The sequence below is a fragment of the Hypomesus nipponensis genome, chromosome 2, assembly GCF_054491055.1.
Source record: "Hypomesus nipponensis isolate SF chromosome 2, ASM5449105v1, whole genome shotgun sequence".
NCBI lineage: Eukaryota > Metazoa > Chordata > Actinopteri > Osmeriformes > Osmeridae > Hypomesus > Hypomesus nipponensis.
In genome coordinates, this window is record NC_140362.1 from 252,954 (window position 1) to 273,469 (window position 20,516).

Genomic DNA, 20,516 nt, shown 5'->3' on the forward strand with positions numbered 1-20,516 from the left:
TGAGAATGGCTAAATACGAGGCATCTTACAGCAACGGGGACTACGAGCCATTGCGATACATCCGTTGTAAACATTCCTTTTTTTAAATAAAGTAACCGAACACAGCATTTGCCAGCAGTGAGAATAGCCCACTGGTATAAGACGTGCTCCTATAAAACTCAAGGTCGTAGAATCAAATCCAGCCACAGTTGTCAAGCATGTTGTAACGCTGGATACTTAGCGAAGGTATACCACAGCAGCTGTCTAGCAGTATAATCATAATAGTAACGATAATGTTTCATTCGCAGGACATTTATACTCAGATTTATTGTGCTTTGCAGATATAACGCTGCTACATCTAGCCAGTGCATTTTGTCTCAAAATGACATCAATGTTTTTTATGAAAAGTTTTGCTTTGCTTCTTTAGCTACTAAATTTCCATATCGAATGCTGCTTGGCCCCTTCATTGCTGCTTGCAGCTATATTTTTTCTTTTTTCTTTTACTGTTGCTTGCTTTTCTACAGGTACACTGGCACTTAGTGATTCATGTTGTTTAATTTTAACTTGCTTAACTACATGTTCTTATGGTTCTTCACGTTGGCACTTATTTTTTGGTTGTTCACAATGTGTGCGTCTTGTTTTGGCTACCCGCAATGCTTTGGGGCTATATTGTTGTTGTTATTATCAGTGACCTATGCACTTTGTAAAGCTGTCTCTTGGAAGTCGCTTTGGATAAAAGCGTCTGCTAAATGAATAAATGTAAATGTAATGTAACACAAACACCCAACAGTCAGATATAAATTACTAACTAAAAACACTTAAGCACACTTTTACAATAGATTACCATTAAACACATCAACAGATAACATCATCAACCATTGTCTTACCAGTAGCATCCCTGGAAAATTCACCATCCATTAGCAGTCACTATTAGCCTGGCTGCCAGCCCAACTTCTCCCCGCCCACAAAAAATTTTGGTCGGGAAGTTGGGTCTGGAGGGTCTCGTATTGAGGAACAACTACAGAAAACCAGAATCTGGGCGTACCAATGAAATTGCCAGGGCGGGCTTTATACAATGATGGACAGATTATCAACAGTAACGTAATCACCCACGTCACAAAAGAGCGCTTAAATTGAATTCGTTTTGAACAAACAACATATTACATTGCTCTGATAGAGGGTTTTCACGGACGTCACATTCTGGGCAGTAACCCGGATGCGCGGCCATCTTGGAGGCACTCAATGTAAACAACTCAACGGAGTGCAGCGAAAATAACGTAAATTCTACACTCTTTGGTACAACTGTAGCCATGTCTAAATGACCGAAAAGGTCACCAAAACGTGTCCAAGATAATAACATGTAGGCTTATCTTATGAAACTAACTCAGATAGTGTACAGTGTACATAGCAAACTGGGGGTCTTTGAAATGAAAAGAAAAACACAATTGAGTGTCACTTGGCTACACCTTGAGTATTGCAATGATATCATACAGTTATGGTTAGGTTGATTTAAGACGCTATTGCATTACTTACTTTGGCCTTCACAACACAACGGTCGTTGATAACTTGGTACTGCATCTCCCTCACCCATCCACACACCATCTGGTTGTAGGCCTCCAAACCTTTGTAAGCTTTAAGGTCTTCCGCTGTATATGGGCTCGGCGAGAAAACCAGGTAGTTCACAATATCTGGATGTTCGACTGAAGGCAGAATCACAGGGTCGTCACAGATCCAAGAAGAGGGAGCTAACTGGTAGGGATCTGCACCGCCAATAAATCAAATTTTCCCAACATATCGACGGTTTTCTTGCGGTCCAAGGCCTTCCCTGTATGCCTTTGGATCTTGGACACGTTTTGGTGACCCTTTCGGTCATTTAGACATGGCTACAGTTGTACCAAAGAGTGTAGAATTTACGTTATTTTCGTTGTACTCCGTTGAGTTGTTTACATCGAGTGCCTCCAAGATGGCCGCGCATCCGGGTTACTGCCCAGAATGTGACGTCCGTGAAAACCCTCTATTGGTTTGTAGGTCTATCCAATTGAGCGAAGAGGCATTTGTTTTCCAGGCTCGTTTGAAACACGCCCCGTAGTCAAAGCCCAACGGAGAGTTCTCAGACTCATATTCTGACTAGAATTATGAGTATGACAACGTCAGGCTAAGTCACTATGTGCTTTACCAACACTCACACACACTACCTGTGCTTAAGTGACTCTGCACTTCCTATTTCCTGGCATGAGGACAACTTCCTGTTTCAGAATAAAGGTTGTAATTTCCTAAAAACAAAAGTCCCTTTCCAGTTACGACCTGACAGGACACACAGAAAGCAGCATTAATTCATTTTAGATTTTAATTTGTTGTTGCTACTGTGTTGATGTTGCTTGCCAGATCACTGTCCTGATGATGTCACTGTACTGATGACGCTACGCTAAACAGTGCATGTGACTGATAAAACACTTTGATTTATGTTTGTGATAATGAATGTGAGGGTCCTCAGTAGGAGAGTAAAACGATGGTTTATGTGTGTGTGTCCCAGACGTCATTTCTCCCACCAACTACAACCCCTACTTCAGACGTTTGTCGTTTGACGTGTCGTCGCTGGAGCAGAACGCGTCCAGCCTGGTGAAGGCAGAGCTCAGACTGTTCCGCCTGCAGAACTCCAAGGCCCGGGTGGCGGAGCAACGCATCGAGTTGTACCAGGTGGGCTGACGCACACTCATATATACACACACCCATATATACACTCATACACAGACATTCATATATACACTCATACACACACACTCATATATACACACAGATTAATACACAAACACTCATATACACACACACACACACACTAATACACACACACTCCTAAATACACATGCACACTCATATAGGGGTCAGATGACTGAGCGGTTAGGGAATCGGGCTGTTAATCAGAAGGTTGCTGGTTTGATTCTGGCTGGCAAAATTACATTGTATCCTTGGGCAAGGCACTTCCACCTGGTTGCCTCGGGGGGGAATGTCCCTGTACTTACTGTAAGTCACTCTGGATAAGAGCGTCTGCTAAATGACTAATTGTAAATGTAATGTAATATACACACACACACAGTCAGTGCATGACGTGTCCTTGGGCAAGGCACTCCACCCTACTTGCCTCGGGGGAATGTCCTTGTACTTACTATCTGGATAAGGGTCTGCTAAATGACTAAATGTAAATATGTATACACACACCCATATATACACTCACACACTTGTATATACAGACACCCACTCATATATGCACACACACTCAAATCTATAAACACACTCTCATATATACACACATACTCATATATATATTGTCACAAACCCAGCTCAGGGTAGTGAGGACAAACCCGTTTGAGCGTTTTTCCTGAAATACATTTTTATTAGTTATTCCTGGGTAAATTATGGAAATTAATGACATATTTACGATTCTAAAATACGTGTGCACAATAATATCAACAATATTAACGTTTTTAAATGTTTTTAATTTTACCTTGAAGCTACTTCCGTTAAGAGGCTAGTTTTACGACAGCGACTTTGGATGTAAACTACTTTAACATGTTAGCTGATTAGCCAGTATGAGTGAGATATGTATACAGTTACATTAACAAACCTCTTGCTTGTAAAGTATTTTGTCTTAAATACGATGGGAACACATCATATTAACAATTCTAAAATGCTTGACACGCCAAATGTTGTATTTTTTTGTCAAGTGTCCCTGAAGCTCAGATTCCGAGTCGAGTTCCATGAAGCTATTTTGTTGCAGTGAATGGGTGCAGGCACTCATCGGACTTAAACTCAAATATCTCAAAAGTCCCAACTGGAAAATGTTAGCAGTTTCAGTCCTGTAGAGGACATTTTCCTGAACAGATTGACATCAAGTTAAGGTTGTGGCATTAAAGTTCAGGTTAGTAGCCAAGGGTGTAAAGACCACTTGGCTAATAACAGACGTCTTAAACTGTTAAAACGCCAGTGCCACATTCGGGACGGTATTCACACAGACATTGGCTCAATCCTAGTTTTCGGGCCTACTAGCTTGCATGTTTTAGATGTTTATCTGCAACAAATGAATGAGTTGTCTAAAAAATTAGTTGGAACAAAATACCACTATTAAGTGTGCCTTTGCGCCCCTCCCCCCATCCGTCACAGGGCCAGGCTGCTGCTGTAACTTGCTTGCCAACCTTTACTGAGGGGACTGTTTGAACGCGCTGGAATTAAATGAAAAAAATGTTTATCTTTATGTATATTTGAGACCACAGATTTGTAGATGTACGTTTCCACTATATGTTAACGTATTTTGAGGTCGATGCGATTAAATGAGCGAAAACAAGGCACATCTGTCCATATTTTGTTAGTGAAGCAGGGAGAGGAATGCTTGTGGCAAGCTAACTAGCTGGATAGAGCGATGGGGAGTTTGTTAGCACACAAAATGTAGCTCTAAAACAGGGGCACTCCTAGGACATAAGCTCGATTATAAAAAATCTCCTGGCTGGGAAATGTTTGCGGTTTTCACAGTCCTGTAGAGGAGACCTTCATGAACACAATGACATCAAATTGAGGCTGTGGCATTGAAGTTCAGGTTAATAGGCAATGGCTCAAAGTACTCTCAGCCAATTACAGAACTCTTAAAATGCGAAAACTTCTGTGCCACATACGGGATGGTATTCACACAGGGGTTGGCTCTAATTTGAGTGACAGGTTCATTCACCAATTGAAACTCATCTGGGAATTTGGATTTTTGCAAGGGGAGTGCTGTGATTTTACTGTCGCCGTTTGGATTCCTAAACAGCAGTAGAATTTTTCTAAACCGTGTTGCGTACAGCATTACAGTGAGCTACGCTGGTTTAAACTACAGGTATATAAGGACAATTGTACCCATGAATTGTTTACTAGTAATATAATGTCATAATAAATCATAAAAGGGGGGGCTATACGTCCACTGCAAACACGTATGATATTCTCATGTAGGTTAGTGCATGACATGTGCACCAGCAGATACTATTTCAAAAGAAATTCCTGCATTAAAATAATGTATCATGAGTTTGTATGATCTGGTCATGTATTATCACACTAGCATTTAATTTTCACGTCAAACAATTACACTGCACTAAACTGTAAGTGTAAATGTAAAGTGAAAATAACAAAACCAGTCAGTATGATGACTTGAGCGAATATCATTCACGTCTTACTAAAACAGCGGCCACGCGAAAAAGAATGAGGAAACTGTTTCCTCTACTAAAAAATACAATGCGGGTCATGTGTAAAAAGGATCCAAAGACTCGTAGAAAGACCGAGTCGGGAAATGAACAAATTGTTCTTTTCCTCTAGCTACAGAGCCTATGCAGGTCATGTGAAAAATGATCCAAAGACTCGTAAAAAAAGACAGAGTCGGGAAATGAACGAATCGTTAGTTTCCTCGAGATACAGACCCTATGCAGGTCACGTGAAAAATTATCCAAAGACTCGTAGAAAGACCGAGTCGGGAAATGAACGAATCACTCATTGAGAGGACTCGTTACTCCCGAGTCCTTATAAGGATTCGTTCAAAATGAACAAATCATTCACGAAAGACACATCACTACTACTCAGGGGTTGAAACGGAACCAAAGGGGACACATGTGCGAGGACTACTACTGTGATGGTTTTATTAAAGAATAACAATGTAACAAAAGATCAAAAGGTTGCCACAACTAAAACAAAAGCGCGCTGCAGACAGAACGGACTCCTTCTCACTCTCCCGGCGTCCTTTTAAAGGGGAGGAAACCACCGGGCCCAGGTGTAGCCACTTAACGGCTGAGGAGGCCGTCACACGCCCCCCCAGAAGACGGGAACACAGGGTGTCACCGAAACCCAAACCAGGCCCCATCCACATCAGCAGCCCACAAAGCCTGGAATAGAACAAAGAAAGAGGGGGGGGAACACAGGCAAAAACAGCAAAAGCAGCCAGCACACCCACAGCCACCCGCCGCCCAGCCTCCCAACGACCACGAACCCACGACCAACGAACCAAATGGGCCAGTAACGATCCAACGGGCTATCAACGACCAACGGACCTAAGGCAACCAACGACCAACGAATGGGCAAGCAACGACCAGCGAACTTACGGGCAAGCAACGACCAACTAAGTGTCTGATGATGACCCCTTGCCCCTACCCCACAAGACAGGGCACTCACCCTGCGAGAGGTCCAGGGTTCAGATCCCGGACGACCTACGATGTCAAACTCCTCCCGGCCCATAGACTACCCACAACACCCTCTAAGGCACCCTCATTTCCCCCACCCGAGAACCTACGTTCCCTGGCCAGCTCGAGCTGCAGCTGTAACAGCTCCTTCTGCTGGTCAAACGTCAACGGCCCTCCGGACCCAGCCGACGTACTTGCTGTCACGGGTACAGCCAAACCCGTCGAATCAGACGGAGGCAGTATCCCTGCATTCCCCAAGCTTGCTGCTAAGATCGACCGCACCGAATCCTTCAGCCGCTTGTCACTGACCTCGATGTTATAGTGGACAGCGAGCCGCAACAGCTGTTCCTTCAACGCTGCCAACAGCTCTTCCGATGGAGCCCCAATGAAGTCCTCCACAGCCGTCAACTACAGCGTCACAATCGGTGCTCTACCAGACGTGTCGGTCCAACAGGAGAGGATCCCCAACAGCTAGCTCAACCCTAGTCTTCAGGTGGTGTTGTGGTGGGTAATTACGCACTGTAGCCTGCTGGAGTGGAAACAGGGCAACCAGCACGCTGAAGAATCCCCCCCCAAACCACGGAAGTGCCCCCAAGACAACTGCTCCAACCACAGTTACCCCCAAAAATAACAACCAAAATTAACAAACCCCGTGCGCCCCGCAAGTACCACGCCACTACACCTACCAGGGGAACAAAATCGCACCCTCTCCCTGCCGAACACCAACTCACCCCAACGGAGCGACGTCCAACAACAGCAGCACAAACCTCCCCAGCACAAAACTCCGCAGCACAAACAAAACAAACAAACAACAAAAGAAAACCAGCAAAAACCCGAATCTCAATGCATATGCCCCCCCAAAGCAAAACCAACAAACCCATAACCGTAGTCAACGAAGATGTTTCAGGACGATCCCCCATGTCACGAACCCGGCTCAGGGGTTGAGACAGAACCACAGGGGACACATGAACTACTACTGTGATGGTTTTATTAAAGAATAACAATGTAACAAATTATCAAAAGGTTGCCACAATTAAAACAAAAGTGCGCTGTGGACAGAACGGCTTCCTCACTCTCCCGGTGTCCTATTAAAGGTCACATGACATGAAAACTTTAGGAGGTTATTTAACATTAAAATGAGTTCCCCTAGCCTGCCTTTGGTCCCCAAGTGGCTAGAATTTTTTGATAGGTGTAAACCAAGCACTGGGTGTTCTTCTCTGCCTTTGACAAAATGAAGGCTCAATTGCTTTGTTTGAAAATCTCCTCCTTGTGACGTAGATAGGAGCAAGGTTACCTCCCCTCTCTCTGCTTTGCCCGCCCAGATCATCTGGCCCGCCTATGAGAAACTGAGCTTCCACCGTGCAAGGGCGGGTGCGATATGGAGAGACATCATGGCGAGCAAACAAACAAAGCTCCCAAACCACCTAGAAACAAGTGTGAACAATTTTAGTCATTGTGTTTTATAGATGACAACTGTGTTGTAGTTGTGTTTACTGTTTGCCGCCTGTGTTTACCATCTTGTCCTCCTCCTCTCACTCTTACCCCTCTCCTTTGGTTGTCGATATGTTCACCATTTTTCACCAAACAAAACAGAGGCTCAAGGCCCTTTTTATGCTGCAGTCCTGATCGCAAATTGCTCACCAGACCTGAGTGTTTGAAGATTTGAATAGTTGTGTGTTGTAGGTTGATGCTTTGAGATTTTACTTGAGAAGGGTGTGCAACAACTGAACATTGTGTGTCGTGCTTTGACAACAAGGTGATGTGTAATTGACATCAGTGTGTAAACAAGGAAAGTCAGAGTCTAATGCAGATAAGGGAGTATGAAGTAGTGCCAAATTGGGTTGAGTGATTGGTACATGAAGTGAAGGTTGTGAAAATTGTGCCAAATTTTTGCTTTTTGTGTGTTAACAATTGTGAAAAACTGTTAGTTTGTGTTCTGGGTCTGTTGTTGGTCACAGTGAAAACCGGGGACAGCTCTAGCCGGGGACAAGCCACCATAATGGGGCTGTCCCTGGAAACCGGGGTCAACTTAGTACAAAAGGCTATAACATTGTGTACGGTTGACAAACAGTACACATCATTTTTCAGTATGTTTGACAAGGAGATTAGCTATCTAACCAGCCATGTCACTGTCCCAAAATCAATGTCAAGATTTTCACGAACAAAGTAACTATTGGCCATAGATTAGTACTACTAGGTTACATATGGCCGCAGCCTGTGGAGCGAGTTGAATAGCAAATGGATGTGAGATGATCGCATCAAAGTTGACATTCTCCAAAAGGTAATTATAATTTAACAGTATGTTTAACAACAAGACTTGCCAATTATCGAGCCATGTCATTGTCCCCAAATAATATTACGATCTTTAAGAAGAAAATAATCGTCCATGTGTAGAGTTGCTGTTACGTTGTGTTGGCCGCAGCCTGTCTGAAGTACATTGACTAGTGAGGTAGCAAAGGAATGTGAGATGAGCAGTTGCGTGACACTGACACAGTTAGTTAAGTCATTTTAGTTAGTTAGTTTAACAGTTAGTTAAGTAATTTTTTTCAAATAGTTAAAATAAATGTTGAAGTCACTAATTGTTGTAAATACAAGTTAGCTTGTTAAAGTCTTTTAAAATTGTAAATGGAGGCTTTGACTGCGTCTCTGTTGTTATGGTTACTTATTTCAGACACTTTGTACAGGCTCATATACTATGTAGCCAGCGCAATAATTTAGAACGTTGAACAGACAGTTTTGCTGCAATTACGTAGTAGGTGTCCGTATATCACCTTTTAATGTACACCCCTGTAGCCAATCAAATTAGAGTATTCACCCAGACCATGGTATAACTGCAGATATTCACACCTCATTTATAAGGGCTTTCAGAGAGGGGTGCTGGGTGAGGAGGGGGTCTTGGTGATTATGGCTCTAGTCCTAGCTCCAGCTTTACCCTCACCTCCAGTCTCAGCTCCAACCTCTAATCCAGCTCCAGCCTCTAATCCAGCCTCAGCAGCAATGTTTTACACATTAGGGAGCTTCAAGCCAACATAAACACAGGATAGAGGAATAACAGCCCTCCAGACTCCCTCCACACCTCCTCCCTCCGTCTGTCTCCTGCTCTGCTCCTCCCAGGCCTGACTAATCGATCAGTGAGAAGGTGAGGCCCGAGGCGGGGGGGGGGTTCCAGACCTCGGAAATTGAACCCAGAGTAGGGATGGGAATCGAGATCCCAGTGAACCGATTCATTGGAATCGTCAGCCAAATTCTTTAACAGTTCTCAGACTGCAGCAAACATGGCAACTAGGCAGAAGCGTTCTAAAGTTTGGTTGTATATCACATGACAAAATGACAACAATGCCACTTGTAACGCGTTTAAAAAGTATATTTTGTCGAAGGGAGGAAATACAACAAATATGAAGAAGCATTTGAACACAGCGGAATGAAATTATGGGAATGTCATGTGTGAAGCAATTTGCCTTTATTGTGTGTAGTCGATCAAGTTATCTTCTGTCCCGTCGTTTGAAGCATACATTTTAGCTTCGGCATTTGTCTCCCATTATTGATCACTTCACGTTTTGATAGAAAGTCTAGTTTTGAGAAATGTTTTATCGTAACGGTGTTAATGAATTAAATCCTATAAATTCTCATCCCTACCCACTGAGGAGACACAACGGTATTGCTCAGTGGTTAGAGCATCTGAGTGCAGATCAAGAGGTTAAAGGTTCAAATCCCCCTCTGTAAACTGCTTGGCTAAAAGCATCTGCTAAATTAATGTTACATTACAATCTGTTCTCATCCTGACGGGCTGGTGATTGGTAGTTTCTACTCCCAGGCTCAACTGTGATTGGTCTGTTCTACAAGGGCTGGTTGCAAAAGGGCATACGTGACATTTTCTGAATTTTACAGGAGAGAAAAAACAAACTTGATTTGATTGATTGTAATTATGTAATTGAATATTTTGCTCTAAACTCAATTGATGTTTTCACTTACGCCTTTATGTTTTCAGCCTTCTTGAAAATTATAGTGACCGTATTCTTTTACCATTTTGATAGAGGTCATCATGACCCTTAAAATGATATAAAACAAATTTTTCCGTATCTTTCACATATTCCCCTTTTTGCTCCAAGCCCTCGTTATACGACCATCTGTAATTGGTGTGTCTTGGTACGTCTCCACAGATCCTGGGGCACAAGGACCTGACGTCGCCCACGCAGCGCTACATAGACAGCAGGGTTGTTCGCACGCGCACCCACGGGGAGTGGCTCTCCTTTGATGTCACCGAGGCCGTCAGTGATTGGCTGCTTCACAGAGGTAAGATGCAGGGCCAGGGGCCATCAGTCAATGGTTGCTTCACAGTACGGCGGCAACAACAAATCAATTAAATAGATTAAAATCAATTATTAAAAGCGTTGGCAACGAATTTCATTATCGATTTGTTGTGTCGCGCGATTTTTACACCACTCAATATGTTGCGGAGACGTTTAAGTATTAAAAAAAAGTTTAGTTGAGCGCGGAGCGGAGGTAGAGGAAAGGCCATCGGAGAGATGTTGTTGAGGAACGTTGTCCAGAAACACATGGCGGAAACACCATGAAAATGGTGTCAAAAAATTTCTGGAATATACACCAGATTATTCTAATAAAGTCTGGCCTACTTCCGCAACCTTTCAATTTTCAATAGTTTTAAACAAAACTCAAATAAATTCCTCTGCGTGGAAAATAGCATTAAATCCATGCTAATATTAATAACTTTTTCAAAATCGTGTGCCTGTTTGTGCACATTCTGTAGATTTTTTGCACTGTGAATTTGCACTGTCGGTTGTGTTTTTGAATAATGGGTTGAAAATTAATGCTTTATTTTATTTTGTATCCGATTCATCGATGAATCAAAAAAAGAAATGACAGATTAATCGATTATTAAAATAATCGTTAGTTGCAGCCCTACTTCACAGAGGTAAGAGGCAGGGCCAGGGGCCATCAGTGATTGGCTGCTTCACAGAGGTAAGAGGCAGGGCCAGGGGCATCGCTAGACCCCTTTTACTGGCCAGTATAATTCTGCTGTGCCCCAGTATGATTTTGGAGTTTGAGTTTCAACAATCTTCTTTATATGGGTTAGGGTCAGTGCATTCATATAGATTGATAATCCTGGAATAAGAAACGCAGTATCCTAATCAACGCTTGTAAAGTAAGTGCAGAATTCCATGTCTGCACGCTCTTCTGTGCCCCTGCAGCGCACACAGGAGTCCAGGTATCGGCACGCGGGTCAGAACTGAGGTAGGCTAAGAAAACATTCAGAAACTAAAAAAAGTCTCTAAATAACAGGTCTACCGATCATCTTATTTCGCCTCAAACATAATAACAACATGAGTCTAATGTATTGTATTACATGATGAAACAAAAAAACATTATTTGTGCTCAAATGATTGCACAAAATATGTGCTTGCGCTCTCGCATTAACTATTGATGTCCCTACCAAAGCTGATTGTTTGACTATATTCATCCCACACTGGGGAAATTTCACAGTTACAGCATCTGATTTAAATAGATCAAAGAACCATGAATGATGAGCTGTCTTTCACGGCCCACATTTCTGCAAAAAGTATAAGAAATTAAGAAATCAGCAAATATAAATATAAAACAATGCAAATGATGTACAGAAATATACAGTAAAAACTGTGTTTAACAGTAGTGCAGTTTACAGTGATCAATGACAGTGTACACAGCATTGCACATGTTGGTTAAATAGTCTGATGGCAGACGGGATGAAGGACCTACAGAACTGGACTAGCAGAAGCCGCAGCCTGCTGCTGAAGGAGCCGCTCGTTCAGTGCTCCCAGTGTCATGGAGGGTTAGGGTTATGGTAAGAGAGGTTGTCCATGATGGACGTCAGCTTGGCCAGCATCCTCCTCCAGCAGACCACACCCCCAGCAGACCACACCCCCAGCAGACCACACCCCCAGTAGACCACACCCCCAATAGACCACACCCCCAGCAGACCACACCCCCAGTAGACCACACCCCCAGCAGACCACACCCCCAGCAGACCACAGCGTAAAACACTGCTGATGCCACCACAGTTGATATCAAATTTATGTCCCTGAACTCCACACCCGCACCTCCGCTGTGAGTCCTTGATCCACTGTTCTCGGATCTGCTAGCAGCCTGACTGTCTCTTGCCCCTCCAGACAAAAACAGCGGGTTCAAGATCAGCCTGCACTGCCCCTGCTGCACCTTCGTCCCATCCAACAACTATATTATCCCCAACAAGAGCGAAGAGCTGGAGGCCCGCTTTGCAGGTGAGCCTCTCAGCCCAGGTAACCAGAATAAGTAAGTAAGTAAGTAAGACTTTATTTATATAGCACATTTCATACAGGAATTGCAGCTCAAGGTGCTTTACATAAAATCAACAAAAACAATAATGCAAGTGATAAAAGTAATAGATCTGAAACATATAACAAACCAGACAAGCCGCATTCTATCTGCGGAGTAAAATTATAATAATAATAGAAACTACAGAATAACAAAATACAATAACTCAACAAAAATGGATAAAATGTAACACATAAGCAATAATGCAAGTCGAACACAAGCCGCAATCTTTGTGGGAATGCAAAGCAAATCTGTTAAAACAATAATATAACTACCACCAGTTGTAAGGCCCTTCTGAGATAAAAATCAGTTCAATGCTTTGGTAAAAAGGTAGGTTTTGAGCTGTCTTTTAAAAATGTCTAGCATATTTGCTTCTCTGATATTTATGGGTAATTTATTCCATAGTTTTGGGGCGTAATTGGCAAAGGCAGCATCACCAATCTTCTTATGGCTGCTTCCGGCGACCTCTAATAGGCCTGCATTTGATGATCGCAGTGTTCTAGCTGGTGTGTTGTTTATAAGAGAGTTAGCAATGTAGCTGGGTCCTTGTCCGTGTAGAGCTTTGTATGTGAGCAATAGGACCTTAAAGTCAATTCTGAAGGTAACAGGGAGCCAGTGTAAAGTAGCTAGGACAGGACTAATGTGTTCTCTCCTTTTAGTTTTGGTTAATAATCTAGCTGCAGAATTTTGAATGAGCTGTAGTCTTTCAGTGTTTTTTTGGGGAAGACCAGCGAAAAGTGCGTTACAGTAGTCCAGCCGGCTGGATATAAAAGCATGAATTAACTTCTCTGCATCATTTTGGTCTATGAATGGTCTATGAAGAGGTCCAACAACCCCAGGTACAGACTGTGTCCAAGCTCCTCACGGCCTGTTGTCTGTCCCCAGGTATCGACGACAGCTCCCTCCACAGCGGGGATCTGAAGGTGTTTAAGAAGCGTCGTCATAGCGCCCAGGCTCCCCACCTCCTGATGATGCTTCTGCCATCCTACCGGCTGGAGTCTCAGCACAAGAGCCACCGCTCCAAGAGGGCACTGGATGCTGCCTTCTGCTCCAGGTGACCCCTGAACTTGTCCCCCTGACCCCTGAGCTTGACCACTGACCCCTGAGCATGTTCCCCTGACCCCTGAGCTTGACCCATGGGCATGTCCCCTGAGCTTGACCCCTGTATCTTATCCATCTTTCTCATTCTTCTCCTTTCTCTCCACCCTGTTTCCCCTCTCTCCTTTCTCTCCACCCTGTTTCCCCTCTCTCCTTTCTCTCCACCCTCTTTCCCCAATCTCCTCTCGCTCATTCCTTTCTCTTATCCCTCCCCCCTCATCCCTCCTGTCTCACCCTCCCTCCCTCATTCCTCTCTCCCTCCACCTCTACAGAAACGTGCAGGATAACTGCTGCCTGCGATCTCTCTACATCGACTTCAAGAAGGACCTGGGCTGGCGCTGGATCCATGAGCCTAAAGGCTACAACGCTAACTTCTGCGCAGGGGCCTGTCCCTATCTCTGGAGCGCCGACACCCAGCACTCCAAGGTGAGAGGCTGGCAGAGGATGAAGGGTCCCCAGAAGAGACAAGGGAACAGAGGTCACACGTCTGCAGCAGACCCACATAGTAGCCCTTTGTCTGACACTGTGTGTGTGTACGTGTGTTTGTTAATGCATGTGTGTGTGCGTGTTTGTTCATGTATATGTGTGTGCGTGTGTTTGACAATGCGTGTATGTGTGTGTACGTGTGTTTGACAATGCGTGTGTGTGTGTTTACGTGTGTTTGACAATGCGTGTATGTGTGTTTATGTGTGTTTGATAATGTGTGTATGTGTGTGTACGTGTGTTTGACAATGCGTGTATGTGTGTGTACGTGTGTTTGACAATGCGTGTATGTGTGTTTACGTGTGTTTGACAATGCGTGTGCGTGCGTGTTTACGTGTGTTTGACAATGCGTGTGTGTGTTCACGTGTGTTTGACAATGCGTGTATGTGTGTGTACGTGTGTTTGACAATGCGTGTGCGTGTGTGTTTACGTGTGTTTGACAATGCGTGTGCGTGTGTGTTTACGTGTGTTTAACAATGCGTGTATGTGTGTGTTTACGTGTGTTTGACAATGCGTGTATGTGTGTTTACGTGTGTTTGACAATGCGTGTGTGTACGTGTGTTTGACAATGCGTGTGAGTGTACGTGTGTTTGACAATGCGTGTGTGTGTGTGTACGTGTGTTTGACAATGCGTGTGAGTGTGCGTGTGTTTGACAATGCGTGTGTGTGTTTACATGTGTTTGACAATGTGTGTATGTGTGTTTACGTGTGTTTGACAATGCGTGTGTGTGTTTACGTGTGTTTGACAATGCGTGTGCGTGTACGTGTGTTTGACAATGCGTGTGTGTGTGTGTACGTGTGTTTGACAATGCGTGTGCGTGTACACGTGTGTTTGACAATGCGTGAATGTGTGTTTACGTGTGTTTGACAATGCGTGTGCGTGTACGTGTGTTTGACAATGCATATGCGTGTACGTGTGTTTGACAATGCGTGTGCGTGTACGTGTGTTTGACAATGCATGTGCGTGTATATATGTTTGACAATGTGTGTGCGTGTACACGTGTGTTTGACAATGCGTGTGCGTGTATGTGTGTTTACGTGTGTTTGACAATGCGTGTGCGTGTACGTGTGTTTACGTGTGTTTGACAATGCGTGTGTGTGTGTGTACGTGTGTTTGACAATGCGTGTGAGTGTACGTGTGTTTGACAATGCGTGTGTTTGTTTACGTGTGTTTGACAATGTGTGTATGTGTGTTTACGTGTGTTTGACAATGCGTGTGTGTGTTTACGTGTGTTTGACAATGCGTGTGCGTGTACGTGTGTTTGACAATGCGTGTGCGTGTACGTGTGTTTGACAATGCGTGTGCGTGTATACGTGTGTTTGACAATGCGTGAATGTGTGTTTACGTGTGTTTGACAATGCGTGTGCGTGTACGTGTGTTTGACAATGCATATGCGTGTACGTGTGTTTGACAATGCGTGTGCGTGTACGTGTGTTTGACAATGCGTGTGCGTGTATATGTGTTTGACAATGTGTGTGCGTGTACACGTGTGTTTGACAATGCGTGTGCGTGTATATGTGTTTGACAATGCGTGTGCGTGTACGTGTGTTTACGTGTGTTTGACAATGCGTGTGTGTGTGTGTACGTGTGTTTGACAATGCGTGTGAGTGTACGTGTGTTTGACAATGCGTGTGTGTGTGTGTACGTGTGTTTGACAATGCGTGTATGTGTGTGTTTACGTGTGTTTGACAATGCATATGCGTGTACGTGTGTTTGACAATGCGTGTGCGTGTACGTGTGTTTGACAATGCGTGTGCGTGTACGTGTGTTTGACAATGTGTGTGCGTGTACACGTGTGTTTGACCATGCGTGTATGTGTGTTTACGTGTGTTTGACAATGCGTGTGCGTGTACGTGTGTTTGACAATGCGTATGCGTGTACGTGTGTTTGACAATGCGTGTGCGTGTACGTGTGTTTGACAATGCGTGTGCGTGTCCAGGTGCTGGGTCTGTACAACACAATCAACCCCGAGGCGTCGGCCTCCCCCTGCTGTGTGTCTCAGGACCTGGAGCCCCTCACCATCCTCTACTACGTGGGAAAGGTGCCCAAGATCGAGCAGCTGTCCAACATGATTGTCAAGTCCTGCAAGTGTAGCTAGGACACATACACACACATACGCACCACACACACGTATGCAACACACACGCACCACACACAAACACATACCCCACACTAACCACACACCACACTCACCTTACACACTCTACACACACCACACTCTACACACACACCTCTCACTACACACACACCTCACACTCTACACACCTCACATTCTAAATACACCACACACACACAGATAAAGCCCCACAGTTGAGGCTTTAGTACAGTCATGTTTCTGAGTTTGGAAGGCCCATCACCATCTCCCCACAGCTGAACCAGAGCATGTCAAACACTGGAAATATATGATGAGTTTTTTTATACATGATGAGTGTTTATATGTGAAACAAGTCCCTGAAAGTAAGACCTACCACATGTTCCACATTCTAATCAGCCCTCAAGCCTGATTTCTCATCCTATCAAACTATGGTTCTTTTCTGTTTTGGTTGTTTAGTAACTGTATTTTTGTTTGTTCAGTAACTGTATTTTGTTTGTTCAGTAACTGTATTGGGTTGTTCAGTAACTGTATTGTTTGATCAGTAACTGTATTGGGTTGTTCAGTAACTGTATTGTTTGTTTAATAACTGTATTGGGTTAGGGGTTAGTTTGGGGTTAGTTGCTATTTAAGATATTTAGTTTTGTGGTCAGTGTGCCACTGATGCTCACCTGCATGGAGTTAGGAAGGGTTAGGGTTATGGAAGTGTATGAATGAACAGTTCTAGAGGGTTAGGGTTATGGAAGTGTATGAATGAACAGTTCTAGAACAGCAGTTGGTTCTAGAACAGTCACAAGATCCCTTCCGATCAAGACTTTTCCCAAGGGCAGAAAAGAAGAACTCAAGCCACACATATGCGTAGCTACTTAACCTACTGTCTCAACAGCCCTCACAGGCCCGAACCCTCTGTTTTCTAACTCTCTCTTTTTTAAACAAGAGCAGAAAAGTTGAACCATAAACCTACAGGTTCTGTTATAGAAGATCTGTAACAAACTAATGTTCCCTCATGCACTGTTCTGATAGCTTCTGAAAACCTAGCAGTGTTAACCAGGCATAACCCAGTGATGACCAGTCAACTTCATTCTCCACACACTTACAGTAGGTACAGGAAGTGATGTCATTCTAGGAAGTCCAGAAAGACAAGTCCAGATGTCATTACATGCTCTCAATACAGTTGCAATCAAAATTATTCAACCCCCATTGCGTGTTAGGCTTATAAGCAAATTGTAAACAAATTTCTGATGTTTGCAATAAACAAAGTAGACAAGAACAGTTAAAATAGTTCAATAAAACTAATATTACCATGGTTGTCATCCAAATTAAACACAGAATGCTACTTTTAATCACTACTCCAGTCTCAAAATGATTCAACCCTTTCATGACAAGCATCTTCAGCACTTAGTAGAGCACCCTTTGAAATCATTCAAATCCCTGTATCAAGCACACCTGGTGCAACTAGTCAAGGGCTTCATTAGTTCAGGTGTGCTTGAGATAGAACACAAATACCTGGACTGGCTAGGGTTTTGAGGGTGATGTTTGATTGCATGTTAGAAATATGGTTAAGTCAAAAGAATTGTCCAAAAAGTTCAGAGAAGAGATCATTGCCTTGCACAAACAAGGAAAAGGATACAATAGATATCAAAAGCCCTGAATGTCCCTAGAGATACAGTTGGAAGCATAGCTCACAATTTCAAAGTTGAAGGAACAGTGGCTACACTACCTGGACATGGCAGAAAGAAGAAGCTTTCAGCAGCTGCCACCAGATTCCTGCGGAGGCAAGTGGTCAAAAACCCTCGGGTAACTGCAAAACACCTGCAGCAAGACTTAGTGGCAGCAGGCACTGAGGTTTCAGTTTGCACAGTAAGCGCATACTAAACACTGAAGGGTTCCATGCCCAGACTCCAAGATGCACATCACTACTGACCCAAAAGCACAAGAAAAGTCGGCTCCAATATGCTAAAAACCATATCAATAAGCCACCAAAGTTTTGGAATTCTGTTCTGTGAAGCGATGAGACAAAACTGGAACTCTTCGGGCCTATGGATCAGCGGTATGTCTGGAGGAAGAAGAATGAAGCATATGCTGAAAAGAACACCCTGCCTACAGTGAAGCATGGCGGTGGCTCAGTGATGCTCTGGGGCTGCTTTGCTGCATCTGGCACTGGAAGCCTGCAGCGTGTGGGGGGCACGATGGATTCAGTGAAGTATCAGGAAATCTTAGGAGGAAACGTTATCTGTTAAGAAGCTGAAGCTTGGGCGTCATTGGACCTTCCAACAGGACAATGATCCCAAGCATACCTCAAAATCCACCAAGGCATGGTTTCAGAAAAAGAAATGGAAAATTCTGGAGTGGCCGTCACAGTCGCCAGACTTGAACCCCATCGAAAATCTCTGGTGGGATTTGAAGAAGGCGGTTGCAAAACGCACACCAAAGAATATTACTAAACTGGAGGCCATTGCCCATGAGGAATGGGTAAGATTCCTCAGGAACGCTGTCAGAAGCTGGTGTCTGGCTATGCATCACGTTTGGAGCAGGTCATAACAGCAAAAGGGTGCTCTACTAAGTACTGAAGACGCTTGTCTTCAAGGGGTTGAATAATTTTGAGACTGCCGCAAATTCATTGTCATTAAAAGTAGCATTTTTGTGTTGAATTTGGATAAACCCTTGTAAATTAGTTTCATTAAACTACTTAACCCTTGTGCTGCCTTCGGGTCACATGACCAAAAGATTCATAACGAACTATCGTTGTGTTTACCCAATTTTACCCAATACAAAAGCAAATCAAAATAATTTTATTTTAACCTTCGCAATGTGGGGGGTCTGAGACAGCCCAACGGTTAAAAGAAAATGCTTCATTTTGTTTTTGTATGCGGTAAAGTTGTTGCAAACGACGGTGGGTCACAATGACTGATGAGTCAGAATGACCCGAAGAGAACACAAGGGTTAAACAATTCTTGTGTCATTTGTTTATTGCAAACAGCTGAGAAATTTTATATTTTGCCAATAAACCTAATGTGCAATGGGGGTTGAATAATTTAGATTGCAACTGTAGGCACAGAGGTTTAGTAGAGATATGTTACAGGAGAGTAAGAGTTCCAGTAGGTGAACATGAAGAACAACATGTGTTTCCATCTGTGTGTTTAGAGGTTCCAAGTCTGGATCAACTGTCATGGTCTGGAACACCATAGTTGTGTTTGCTTCCAACTGGTCAACTTTTCACCCACACCTCTTTCAAAGTGTAAAGGTGTCAGTTATGTTTTTGTCCTCTGTAGCAATTAAGATAGTTGGATATGAGAAAGGGTTAGGGTGAGTAATTTGCACTGATGATAGTTATTTTAAATTTCCTTTTTTTCCTTCTTTTTTTAAAACCTTTTTTCTTAGTCCCCCATCCCCACATATGAAATGAGGAGTGCTGAAGTTGTGATGTGTCCCTGACTCCTCCCCCTGTGATGTGTCCCTGACTCCTCCTCCTTTGGGCATCAGCACCGCTCCAGATTCCTCCCCCTGTGTTGTGTCCCTGACTCCTCCCCCTGTGATGTGTCCCTGACTCCTCCCCCTTTGTGCATCAGCACCTCTTCTAACTCCTCCCCCTTTGGGCGCCAGCACCGCTCCTAACTCCTCCCCCTTTGGGCATCAGCACCGCTCCTAACTCCTCCCCCTGTGATGTGCCCCTGACTCCTCCCCCTTTGGGCATCAGCACCACTCCTAACTCCTCCCCCTTTGGGCATCAGCACCGCTCCTAACTCCTCCCCCTGTGATGTGTCCCTGACTCCTCCCCCTTTGGGCATCAGAACCGCTGTACTTCCTGTTTAACAGGAAAAAGAATGAGGCGCCAACATCATGATCCAGCTTTCTGTTTGTTGTTCTTATTGTTGTTGTTTATGTTATTGTTGTTGATGTTGTTGTTGACCCACTTGTATCATGACACAATATTGTTGTGGTGCTCTAGCGGTAAAAAAAATAAATTATTTAAGTTACAAAGAAAACCTGTTTCATGACTTTTTCACTTTGTTGTGTTATTGTGGCTGTATGCTGGAACACATCCTGCACTCTCCTCTCACAGAGGGTTAGGGTTAAAGGGTTAGGAGAAGAGGGAGGTGAAGGGGGAGCAGAGAGGAGAGCAGGAGGGGGTGAAGGGGGAGCAGAGAGGAGAGCAGGAGGAGGGGAGGTAGCAGAGAGTAGAGGAGCAGGGGGGTAAAGGGGAAGCAGAGACAAGAAGAGGAGGAGGGGAAGCAGAGACGAGGAGGGGAAGCAGAGACGAGGAGGGGAAGCTGAGACGAGGAGGGGAAGCAGAGACGAGGAGGGGGAACAGACTGATTTGGGG

General features: G+C 44.0%; 1 protein-coding gene across 3 annotated transcripts in view; it reads left to right on the forward strand.

Annotated features, from left to right (window-relative positions):
* The window catches only part of tgfb2 (transforming growth factor, beta 2), a 39,827-nt gene extending 19,649 nt beyond the window's left edge, over positions 1-20,178 (forward strand). Inside the window, exons 2-9 of one of the 3 annotated variants that reach the window (XM_084702148.1) lie at positions 2,513-2,676; positions 10,331-10,463; positions 12,335-12,445; positions 13,404-13,572; positions 13,889-14,042; positions 16,040-16,141; positions 19,574-19,642; positions 19,703-20,178. In XM_084702148.1, coding sequence (XP_084558274.1) covers positions 2,513-2,676; positions 10,331-10,463; positions 12,335-12,445; positions 13,404-13,572; positions 13,889-14,042; positions 16,040-16,141; positions 19,574-19,627 — 887 coding nt within the window. In that variant the 3' untranslated portion in view covers positions 19,628-19,642; positions 19,703-20,178. Of the gene's footprint in view, positions 1-2,512; positions 2,677-10,330; positions 10,464-12,334; positions 12,446-13,403; positions 13,573-13,888; positions 14,043-16,039 lie in introns of all 3 variants that reach the window. The other 2 variants (XM_084702147.1, XM_084702146.1) reach the window with 2 other exon arrangements.
* The last annotated feature ends 338 nt before the right edge of the window (positions 20,179-20,516 follow it).